The sequence below is a fragment of the Sinocyclocheilus rhinocerous genome, unplaced genomic scaffold (genome assembly GCF_001515625.1).
Source record: "Sinocyclocheilus rhinocerous isolate Xijiao unplaced genomic scaffold, SAMN03320098_v1.1 scaffold2531, whole genome shotgun sequence".
NCBI classification, from domain to species: domain Eukaryota; kingdom Metazoa; phylum Chordata; class Actinopteri; order Cypriniformes; family Cyprinidae; genus Sinocyclocheilus; species Sinocyclocheilus rhinocerous.
Genome location: NW_015661073.1, coordinates 63,682 through 76,021, shown reverse-complemented (window position 1 = coordinate 76,021; position 12,340 = coordinate 63,682). Strand labels below are relative to the sequence as shown.

General features: G+C 37.0%; 1 protein-coding gene across 1 annotated transcript in view; it reads right to left on the bottom strand.

The window, feature by feature from the left end:
• The window catches only part of cep120 (centrosomal protein 120), a 25,441-nt gene continuing 13,101 nt past the window's right edge, over positions 1 to 12,340 (bottom strand). The window contains exons 11-18 of the mRNA XM_016535740.1: positions 11,269 to 11,451; positions 8,750 to 8,843; positions 8,517 to 8,660; positions 6,053 to 6,142; positions 3,800 to 3,892; positions 3,563 to 3,724; positions 401 to 523; positions 1 to 317 (exon numbers count right to left, since the gene is read on the bottom strand). Coding sequence (XP_016391226.1) covers positions 201 to 317; positions 401 to 523; positions 3,563 to 3,724; positions 3,800 to 3,892; positions 6,053 to 6,142; positions 8,517 to 8,660; positions 8,750 to 8,843; positions 11,269 to 11,451 — 1,006 coding nt within the window. The 3' untranslated portion in view covers positions 1 to 200. The remainder of the gene's footprint in view (positions 318 to 400; positions 524 to 3,562; positions 3,725 to 3,799; positions 3,893 to 6,052; positions 6,143 to 8,516; positions 8,661 to 8,749; positions 8,844 to 11,268; positions 11,452 to 12,340) is intronic.

Genomic DNA, 12,340 nt, shown 5'->3' with positions numbered 1-12,340 from the left:
TTATATAGTCATGAGACTCTGGAGTACATGTCTTAATGATCCGTATATCAGGCTTCATTTTCTTTATGCAAACAATATTTTTTGGGGTGAGATTTGGGGACACATTTTCATGAGACTGACTCATGCACAAAATATTCTGATCCGCTCTGAGAGATTAAACTTATCATTTACAGCCGTGACGGTGCAGTGTGTTTAGATAGTTAACCTGTTAGTCTTACCTGTTTAAACCTGGCTAGCTCCTTCAGGGCTCGTCCCCACTGCTGCTTGTAATGCAGTTTAGATTTAGTAGCAGACTCCAGTTTACGCTCCAGCTCCACCTTGATGATAACAACACAGATGATTCTCAAAACAGACTGGATATAATAGGCCTCTGCTCTGTGTAGGGTTTAGCGTCTCTGACCTTCTCCAGGGTCAGCAGGTTGATCTCTGACTGCAGACGGACCTCGGGCCGGACGTTCTGCTGATCCCGGTACAGCTCGAACTCCTTCTCCAGCTGCTTGCATTTGTTCTCAGCCTCTTGTATCTAACGTAGTGAACGTGGTGAAGGCACAAGAGACAAACAGAAAAATGATGCATATCATATTTGATGCATCAGGCTTTTATGGCTCTGATACAGTGGTATTTCAGAGACTCAAACTGAGCAAAAATATGAATTTGGTGCAGATGCTGATATTTCTATGATGAAATTCTGATGCTTGTGCTGTAAAGATCACAGCAGTGATAGAAATTAATCATTTCCAACAAGTTTTATGGCCATTTTTTCTAAAAGTGTGCACCATCTTTTGAGTCAAATTCTTGCATTTGGGCTGTTACCAAGCAAATTAAATCAGTATCAACAAAATGTATCTTTGCAATGCAGAGGAAACACAGAAGCTGCATCTGAAGTGTCATTAATGCAGCTCTGAGGGACATGGAATACTTTAACCTGCAGTTACAAATGCATAAATAATGTTTTGATATTTTAAACACAAAAAAAATAATTATTTTAAAAATGAAAAGGCACCTTAAATGTGAAATTAAAACCGCCAGTAGGTGGCAGCAAGTCACTGTTAATAAGTGAGTCATTGCGATTGAACAGAATCATTTAAACGGTTGATTCATTCAGGAACGAAACACCGTCATGTTGCTCAGAGACGCAAAACAGCGCTGTGGCTGTGTCTGGAATTATTTTTATTGGAGAAATAGAGCAAAAACAGAAAATATGGCGTCTAAGACGCAAGTCTCTTAATATTAACTTCTGTTGTATAAAATGAATATCACATTTATAATCATGCTGACTTTTGGAGAAAAAAAAAAACGGCACTTTTCGTGTGATATTAACTATATGAAATGATATAAATATATAAATTTTCTGCCCCATATATTGTCTAACCTGCTAGACTTCGTCATCTAATGTATGCGCGCACTCTGTAGGTGTTGTGTTTGCTTTTCGCGATATACTCGATAATATCAAATCGCACATCGTTAAAACAACAATTACGATATTATCGCACACCCCTATTCTGTTTAGATTTTTATAATGCATTGTCTTTTTATCGATCCACCAGTCCACATTCAAAGCTCTGCGTGTTTGCAGGGTAAAAACATGGGTCGATTTACACATTGGTCTGAACTCTGAACAAAACAACAGTTTTATTGAAAACACTCATTTATTCTGACAGCAGGTGGAGCGTTTGGTAGAAATATCACAGTTTCCACGGTAACAGCAGAACACCGAGCAGCAGCACCGGACTTTGAACCTGCAGCGCTCGTGTAGGTTTTTGAACTTGCGCGAAAGACGCGATTGAGGCGAATATCGTGCGTTCGCGGCAAACGCATCGCGCATTTCGCGTCGCGAATTCGCCTCTATTAGCGTCTTTGCGTTGACTTTGCTGAATGGCTTGGTTTCGGTTTTAACCTAATCAAGATCTTCTCCGCATTGAGCTACTATATTGCTCTAATATTTTGAACGAATAACGCAGCAGCGGTGCGTCACGTGGGCTAGACTAACAAAACATTAAAATGCAACAACGTCACTTACATCATCATCATGACGCTCCCTGACGCACACCTAACATTTGATTGTACTATTTTTGCATTCAAATGCAAATGTTTATTTTAAATTCGACTAATATTCATTCTTTATTCACAATCTCCTCATCACAGGCAGGCATTACAGCATGTGTTTGTGTGTGCTGTCTGCGTCACTCAGAGCACGTGCCGATATCGTGCGCTATATCGAACATTTTTTATATCGTTACCGAAGAAGGTGTACCGTCGATACCGTTTAATGAAATCATAGTCTTTTGAAGTTTAATCGTCACATTCAGCATATCGCAATTCTGGTCTTTCCGTCCCCAAATTTAAGACCTCTTGAAATCATAATTAAGACTTTCTTGTACAATTTAAGACTTTTTAAGGCCTTAAATTTGATACAGCTAAATTTAAGACTTTAAGACCCCGCGGAAACCCAGTAAAGTCTGCTCAAGCATGACTCTCTTATTAATCTGCAGAGCTGAGTCTGTGATTGAACACTGAGAGGGATTACAGATCCGGTGTGTGTTTAACAGCACATCCATCAGCTCAAGCCGCTCCCGCTGAAACACTTCACGTGTGTTAGACAGCGTCCAGTCCAACTAAAACCTTACAAGCGCTCTCCATCCGCCGCTTCTGAAAGCAGACGCCAGAGAAACCTGACACACGATGTTTGGTGTTCGCAAACGAGCAGAGAGCCTCCAGAAAAGACGAAGAGAGACGGGGAGGATTGAGCCTGGATAAACCGGGACAAATGTATGTTTACACATTACTGACACGAGAGGGAAGACTCTTCTCTTTTCTAATGTCAGAAACCTGCTTTGCTTGATTTGTTAGCGCTGCGCCGGGCCAGATGTTTTCTGGGAAAGAACGAGACTGAAGTATTTCAGTAGGTGGGCTGTGTGAAGACGAGGAGATGCTCTAGTTCACAGAGGAGCCGCAGACAAATACAATGATCTCAGAAAGCTGGTGATTCATTACGTCAGCGATTATCTTTTAATATAACACTATCATCATTACTCCAGTCTTCAGTGTCACATGATCTTCAGAAATCATTCTAATAAGCTGATTTATAATCAATGTTGGAAACTGTTTGCTGCTTAATATTTTTTTGGAACCTGTGATACTTTTTCAGGATTATTCAGAAGACATTTCAACACACTCCAGGAATAAAAAAGACACACAAATGTTTGTCTAGAGCAGTGTTTCCCAACCTTTTTTTAGCGGCACCCTTTGGAAATTCGCGTTACTTTACTAGTTACTTGAAAAAAGTAATCTGATTACGTAATACCCCCAACACTGGTAACATTAGTGACTGAAAGCATTTGCTGTAGTGTGATTGTGCATCTACAGAGAGTTCAAGACCAGACCAGAAACACTGACATTAAACAGCGCTCGCTGGATCACCGCTAAAGCTCTTCACTCCTCCCTTAAGAACGGGTGGATTAGCTGGATGGTGGATGGTGACCTCATGACCCCGTGACCCCTCCCGCCTCGTGCCTTCAAAGGGCCAGAGATCACTGTCACAGCTGGTGTTTGCTGTGTTTACCTGCTGTCGCTGCTGAGCCAGTAGATCCTCGAGCTGCCTGACCTTTGATCTCTCCAGCTCCACCTGGTGAGCGCAGTCCTCACGCAGACGCCGGCCGCTGTCTTGCAGCTCTCGCATGCTGAACTCGTGCTCGGAGCGGAGCTCTCGCTGCAGCCTCTGCGTCTAAACGAGCGGCAGACGAATGCCTCAGAAACACACGATCACACGACACGCTCTCTGAAGATCATTTAGACTCACCTCCATCTCAGCGTGAGCCAGAGCTTTCTCTCTCTTCTCCAGATCAGACAGAGTCTTCTGCAGCTGCTCCTCCAGGAGACTATACTCCATCTCCTGAAAACGCAATGACAAAAAAAATTATATTTCATGAAAAATTATTGTAATTATAATATAATAAATTTTTGTAATATTAAAATATTTTTTAATAAATATTTTTTTTATAATATAATAAATACAATTAATATTTATACATATATAAATTCATATAATTAAATATAAAAATAATTTTCCTGACTTCCTGAAAAACAATAGTGATGGCAATTATTTATATAAAACTCATCATTTAGCCACAGTCATGTTATCCAAATCCTGTATGACTGTATATCTTCAGCAGAACAATATAATGAGATGTTTAGCAGAATGTTCATGCTGCTCCTTTACATATAAATGACAGCGGATGCTGATCAGAGCTCCAGAAAGCACTTAAAAACACCATTAAAGCATCAAAACAGTGGTTCAAATGACTTGTGTGCTCCTTTATGTGATTTTTAGAGCTGCCACTAACAACTATTTTTATTTCGATTAATCTAAACCAGTGGTCACCAACCTTTTTAGGCCCAAGATCCCTGACCTCGGCCTTTATGAAAAACAAGATCTACCTATTGAAGAATTGATAGAAAAAGACATCCCAGATTGTACGTCAAATTTGAGGCCTTTTACTTAGTATTTTAATTAGTGATGCGCCGATCACAGCTGATTCAGAATTCAGATTTTCTTTTCTTTTTTTATCTAGCAAATTGGATTCTGATACTGATTTTTAAGCAAATGTATTTATTGGCTATTTGCTTTATAACAAACAAACTGGCTTTAAACAAAAATATCTAGCCATTTGAAATTAGAGGCAACCACTGCATTTTAATCACGATCTGCACGGGCAGTTGTTTTTGATTTGATTTAGATTAATTTCAGGATTTAAAACAAAAACAGAATGGTCTGACTTGGTGTTATTTATTTATTTGCTACATAAAACATCTGCACGAAACAAAAACAGCAGGTCTGAATGAGACGCACTCTCTGACAGCAGGTGGCGCCTATGAACAGGGTTGCCAGGTTTTCGCAATAAAACTAGTCCAATCGCGGTTTGAGGAGGGTTCCTCTGTAAAAATCGCATTCCGGGGGTAAAATACAAGTTTTTCGGCAGAGATCTTTAAGTAAAATTCACATTCCAGGGACTAAATATCACGTTATTGGGGTCGCTTCAACCCGCGGACATGAACAACAACCCGCGGCAACAATTGCAACACTGCTTATGAACCGACCGCACTATAGCGTTTCCTTGGTTACCGCTGTAAACAAAGCAGAGTTGCGCTTTATACGGAGGAGAAAATGCCATTGCCATCGAAACTTTTCTCAAGATCGCGATCGACGGGTTGGCGACCACTGATCTAAACGATTAATTTCCCACAAAAAATCTACAATTACTTAAGAATATTTTATTAAACTACATTTTATTAAACCAAATGAAATCCACATTTCTATAAAATCCTTTTTTTAAAGCAAAAGTAAAGTGCATCCATCTCATAGTCCAAATCACTGAAATCAAAGTTCAGTATTATAGTGTAAGAATGACAACATATCCACGCGTTCTAGTCTACTAATAATACAATTATAATCAAAAAACACTTTTTAAAGGAGTATTTACCATTACCAGAAATATTATTTACCAGAATTTATTTAGGAGAAAAATGTAAATGTGCAGTATTCCTGAAAAAAAAAAAAATTTTTTTTTAATTTTTTAAAATAAATTCAATTAATTGGAGATGCTTTTGATTATTAAAATTTAATGGAACCATTAAAATGGAATCCAGAAAATAATGGAAAACAGAATTTGGTAAAGATAAAACTGTAAAACTCCTGTACAGTATGTGGAAAATAATGTGTTTTTTGAACCTTAAACCGCATAAACACATTTCATTACACCAAATACACAAAATAATGTTCTTTTTAGCAACATCATATGACCCCTTTAAGAATTTTCAGAAATCTGGGCTGGAAACAAGACAAAAAACCTAAGTAAGAAAAGCATTTTTTGCAGTGTATACCTGCCACTTGTTTTGTTTTTTACTCCTAATGCGATCTTTAAATGCAATGTTTACATAAGTTTGAAGGCTACATGCTAGTGTTTTATTGTATTATTTCCTTTTAATTTTTCAACCTTGCCTTTACTGTCTGAAACCAAACAGTGTTCCACTGAAGGACTGATATGAGTCTGACCTTCTTCTTGATGAGCGCCTCCCGCTGGTGATCTCTCTTCCTCCACTCCTCCGCCAGCGCCTGCATGTGACTCAACTCCTTCTGCTTCAGCTGACGACAAAACAAACACAACACATTACCTCTGAAAGAACTTAAACGACGGCTCTCCGGTCCTCGTGTTGAGTGAGTGCAGATGCGTTGTGTGTGAACATGATCTTACTGTAGATCTAGACTCAATGTGAACATGCATTTCTCATCTCACTGCACAGAAACAGATTCAGTGTTCCTCAAAATGAATGAAAACAGTGAAATGCAAACTCAGAATATGATGCAAACCCACAATAATTGAATATGATAAATAACACAAATGTATTTAATCCCATTTTATTAATCGGTGTCTTTGCTGCTGTCCTTCAATGATCCAATTCAACCATAATAATAAGCAAAAATGTGACCCTGGAGCACAAAACCAGTCATAAGGGTCAATTTTTTAAAATTGAGATTTATGCATCATCTGAATAAATAAGCTTTCCATTGATGTGTGGTTTGTTAGGATCGGACAAAATGTGAAAATCTGGAATCTGAGGGAGCAAAAAAATCTAAATATTGAGAAAATCATCTTTAAAGTTGTTCAAATTAAGTTCTTAGCAATGCATATTACTAATCAAAAATTAAGTTTTGATATATTTACGGTAGGAAATTTACTAAATATCTTCATGGAACATGATCTTAATATCCTAATGATTTTTGGCATAAAAGAAGAATCTATAATTTTGACGCATACAATGTATTGTTGGCTATTGCTACAAATATACCACAGCGACTTAACACTGCTTTTGTGCTGCAGGGACACAAATGACTTTAGATAAACATTGCATTTGTATTTACTTTTTTTGTGAACTTTCTTCTCTTGTGTCCTATTCTTCATGTAATCCAGAATAACATCACAGGTAAAGGGATTGTTTGATCTACTCTACTGTACAGACGTGAATCTACATTTCCTTCAGCCTGAGGCACACTCATTTCACTTTTGGTGTAAAAGCGATTTTACATTTGCCAAAAATATAACTTTTTTATATTATAAACAAACAAACAAGCCCAGCCCAGCCCAGATGAGAAAAAGTAACGCAAAAGTAACAAAACGCATTACTTTCCATAAAAAGTAACACAATTACCGTATTGACCCGAATATAAGACGATGTTTTTTTCTTGGAAATACATCTGAAAAAACACGGTCGTCTTATATTCAGGGTCTAGACTTTGACATGTCAATAATACACCCACAACACTAGGTGGCGCCAAATACGCATAAAACGAGTGTGCCATGAAATACGTAATGTAATGGTGTTGTAAAGATCGCGAGTAAAAACAAAAGAAGCAGAAAACCTTACAGCTGCATGAGTCGTGACTGTCACGTTAGCCTGATGGGACCAAACTGCCTTTGTGATTTTAAAACGTAAGACAGTACCCAGATTTGAAGACTACGGTAAGATTTAACTTCTGCTGTTAATAAGATTTTGGTAGGCTACTATTAGATGGATAGCCTAAATGTCCTAATTCAGATGGGCTACCTGTTTTTTTTTATTTTTATGGTATATCAAAAAGTGTATAATTTTTAAAATGTGATTGTTGGTACATTTTACCAGTTTTTACCATACTTTCAAAACAAAAATTAAAATAGGAAAAACATGCAATATGAAAACAATTGAAGACAAAATGTGTTTTGCTGAGAAAAAACAAGATTTGGTTTTTAAAAAGCCTTTTTCCAAAAGGTACATCTGGAAAAAGGGGGGTCGTCTTATAATCAGGGTCGTCTTATATTCGGGCCAATACGGTAGTTACTTTTTTTATGGTGAAACGCAATATTGTAACGCATTACTTTTAAAAGTAACTTTCCCCGACACTGCTTATATTTCATCAACTGAAATAATGTTAATATATAACAAATGACTAAAATCTGTTTTACCTTTATAACATACACGTAAATATTAAAATATACAGAAGGTGCACACGTTGTCATAAACACAAATACAAAACACCATCATGGTAACAAAATAATGCAATAAACATTCATTTAACAACATAAAACATAACTGTTAAAACTAAGAAACAGTTATTTTAATGAAAAACCATTAAATGTGAGGTTCTGGCAATGTCAAATTAACGTTTTTTTTAAAAAATACTCTTTTATAAAAAAAAAAAAACAGTATTTTACTTAGATCTATTACAGTTTTCCACTGTATACAGTAAGGGAGCTTACAATTAACCAATTAACAGTCTTTTACCATTAAAATTGCAATCATTTTGACAGTGTATGAGCTCAACACTGTCCGCTTTGAGCTGTTTTTCTAACACTGTTTTTGGGCGAGGATGAAGCTTTGCATTGTGAAGGTTAGAGTTTCTTCATAACACCTCAAACTCTTATTATTAATTTTAAAAACAGCAGTGAAATTGTGTTTTCCCTCTGAGATGTGCAGAGCCGCACCTGATTATCAAACAGATCCTCCTGCATCTCCTTCCACATCTCCAGCTCCAGCGCTGCCTTGTACTCCGGGGTCTCTCGAGGTCGAGTGAGAGGCTCCGCCCCCCCGGGGCCCTGAGGGGGAGGAGCCAGAGCTGCCGGCAGCCCCTGAACAACAAACAACACCCGTGACCCTGCTGTTCAAGCCACATCCACCTTCAGATACAGAACAGTAATCAATCAAAGAGCCGCCGCACCTGTGACGATTCAGAGACGAGGACGTCTTGAGCTTTCACAAACCCCAGATCTTCAAGAACGCTCGCATAACAGAGTTCAGCCAACTTCTCAGACCTACAGACACACAATTCAGTTCAACCATCAAAACGACTCCTACAGAAGCGCATTTCTGCAACAGGATACAAAAGCAGAAAAAAGGTAATCTTCACATCTCGCAATTCTGTTTGTTCCAGCACAGAAAACAAGATAACGGCACCTAAAAAAAATTTAAATCTTGCAGTTCTGACTTTTTAAAATTTTTTATCAGAATTGCAAAAAAGGTCAGAATTGTGAGACATAAAAAAAAAAAAGGCCAGACAACAAATGCAGGGATTAAAGTGTTTCGTCAGTTCATAAAGAATTCCTGAATGATTCAACCGTTCGAACGAATCAATTGAATGAATGATTCAGTGATAAAATCAGTGACTTGCTGCCACCTGCTGGCGGATTTAGTTTAATTTTTAGCCTATAATTTCAGTTATTTAAATCATGTAATATTAATTGCACTCATGCCACCTCTGAGCCTCATTAAACGTCTGGAAATGTACCTACAAGCCACTTTTGTGTTCTTCTGTGCCACCTCTGTAGTATACATTAATTTATTAATACTAATTGCATATGATTGGTAACTTATTTGTCTTATTCTACTACTTAAGAAAAACGCTTAAAAAAAAATGCTAAAAATGAAACTAAATCCGCCAGCAGGTGGCGGCAAGTCACTGATTTTATCACTGAATCATTCATTCAATTGATTCGTTCGAACGGCTGAATCATTCAGGAATGAAGCAAGTGACTGTCTTTATGAACTGAGGGAAATCCGTCGTAGCGACGGAACACTTTAATCCCTGCAATTGTTGTCATGTATCCTAAAAATGTGCTTGATGTGATCTAAACAGACCGGTCAGGAGAAGAAAAAAAAACATCCTCAACCTAAAAACTTAAAAACTCATTCTGCAGCTCGTGTCGTTCAAACCTGTATGACGTTCTTCTACGAACACAAACGAAGATATTTTTGCCTCAATGTTTTTTCCATATAGTGAAAGTAAATGGGGTTTAATGCTGTCTGGTTCCGAACATTCTACAAAATATCTTCTTTTGTTTTGCCATAAAAGAAAGAAAGGACAGAATGTTTATTTATCGGGTGAAGCATACCTTTAACCCCTTAAGTGTCGCCGGCAGGCCCACAGCCATTACATATTTTATTGCTTTTTTACTCTATCAAAAATGATAGTGATCACCCATTAGATATCATTTGAAAGCTTAAAACCTCAAAATTCATCTTGTGAAAACCATTTTGAAATCGGACATTGCCTTACTATGGAAATGGTACTTTAAAATCTTTCGGCAGTCTCCTTCCATTAGTGGGAGGAGTCATATTACAAAATGTATTACGGTATTTTACAATCAAAACTTTTTATAATCTTGACAAAATACATATCGTTGGAAAGGTCTGAGTCTCAAGATTCCATATTTGGTGGTTAGAAGTAACATTGACAAAGAAATTCAGACATTTGTGACAGAAAAATGCATCAACAAAAATTTCTGGGTGTCACCCGGTGGCTGTTTGTGGTATAACGCCTAAATAAAATCCCCCCGGGAACTAATTTTTTTTTTTTTTTTTTTTTTTTTTTTACATCAACTTCAAATTTGGGACATAAGTTTTACTGTAAAATTGCTATAAAATTAAATCCTAATGTCTAAATAAGTTATGAAAAATATTTATTTTATATAAAATAATAATAAAAATTATATTATACAGTGCATTTTCTTTACAGTCAATAAACTTCTATAACTTTTTGATACCTTCATATTTTGAAATGATTCCACTTCTGCAATAAAAAGAGTCCAACCTTAGGTCTGTATTCCAAAGTGTTCATTAATCTGGAAGTTCGGATAGTGCACTTTCACGTCTATGTTCAAAAACGAGAGGGTGACACTTAAGGGGTTAAAGAACATTTTTTGGTTAATAACATCCTTGTTCTGGAAAAATGTTATATACATAAATCCAAGTATTTGAAAGTGAAACATAGGTTGTGTGTATTTCACAATGAGTTTCATTCTTACACAAATGTCCTTAAGATGATGAAAAATAATAATGCAATAAACCTTTTTGCCATAATCGAAGAATGTAACAAAAAAAAAACCTAGCCTTTTAATTTTATTCTTATTTTTCTTTAAAAAATTTATCTTCTATCAATTTATTTGTATTTTATCTATTTTCTATTCTGTTTATTTCTTTTTGCACCTGATTCTACTGTTCTAATGCAAACATATATTATTGTTGCCATGTTGTTTGTACACGATATACTGTTCAATAACAATAATAATAATTAAAAAACAAAACATTTGAGCATTGTGTGTTTTGAGTTCTGTGTGCTGCAGGTACAATGTCCTGCTGGGATTGAACAGAATATGATCCAGCAACTAAACGCAGCCCTGCACTAGTCACGCTTGCATCTACACCGCAGCACAAGCCTTTCATCTCTAACTCTGCACGAACCCGTCTGCTTTCATGATGGGGATCCTCTCAGAACAGCTCTGTCTCCAGTGCTGATGACCGGATGGGTCGAGGAAGCGTGTTTTCTCGGAGCCGAGGAGACGGGAAAGCTGAATGCTGACAGAACCCAGCAGAACATCTGGAGAGCTGGGCTCTCTGTGCCACATCTCCACCGTCAGAGGAACCCTGAACACACAACAACAAACAAACCACAAACTTAAGACGCCACAAAGCTCATATGTGACCCTGGACCACAAAACCAGTCATAAGGGTCAATTTTATTTTGACCCATACAATGTATTGTTGGCTATTGCTACAAATATACCCCAGCGACTTAACACTGCTTTTGTGCTCCAGGCTCACATTTAACATACACTGTGCTTTTAGTTCATTTCCAGACTGAGATTAACCCTGTGAAGCCAGACATATTAAATCATAATCAGAAAAATCTAATTTTTTAAAATGGAACTATTTATTGAACCTTTAGACAATTTTTTGTTGTTGTTGTTGATGAGTATCATTTGATGCATCAGGCTTTTATTAGGGCTGGGGAAAAAATATCGATATCTCGATATTAATCGATTCTCATTTATACGAACGATATCGATTCTTAAATCCCAAGAATTGATTAGTCTATCTTGTTTTCAGTTAATGGACGGAACTTTGAAGCGCACTTCCCATCCAATATATCGCAATAAGCATTGTGCGTTGGTACTTTTAATATGAAACAAAGTCTCAGATTTTCTCCTCCGCTTTATTACTAGTTATAGCACAAAATAAACATGATTAAACATCCGAAGGTAAGTTAAAAGAAAGAGTACAACTTTACAATCCGTATCCTGTCTCATGTAATTGCTCAATCCGTGTTTCAGCAGCGCAAATACGTCAATATAACGGCTTGTAAACAATGTCACGTAACGTCCCATTTACCTCAGAAAAACATATTTGGTGACCATAAACTCATATATAACTGTAGAGAGGGGCATGTTGCTAAATATATGCACCATATAACATTCATTATATTTTTTACTGTTCTTCAATGTTTATTTATGTTTGAATAAATCCATCAAGTTTT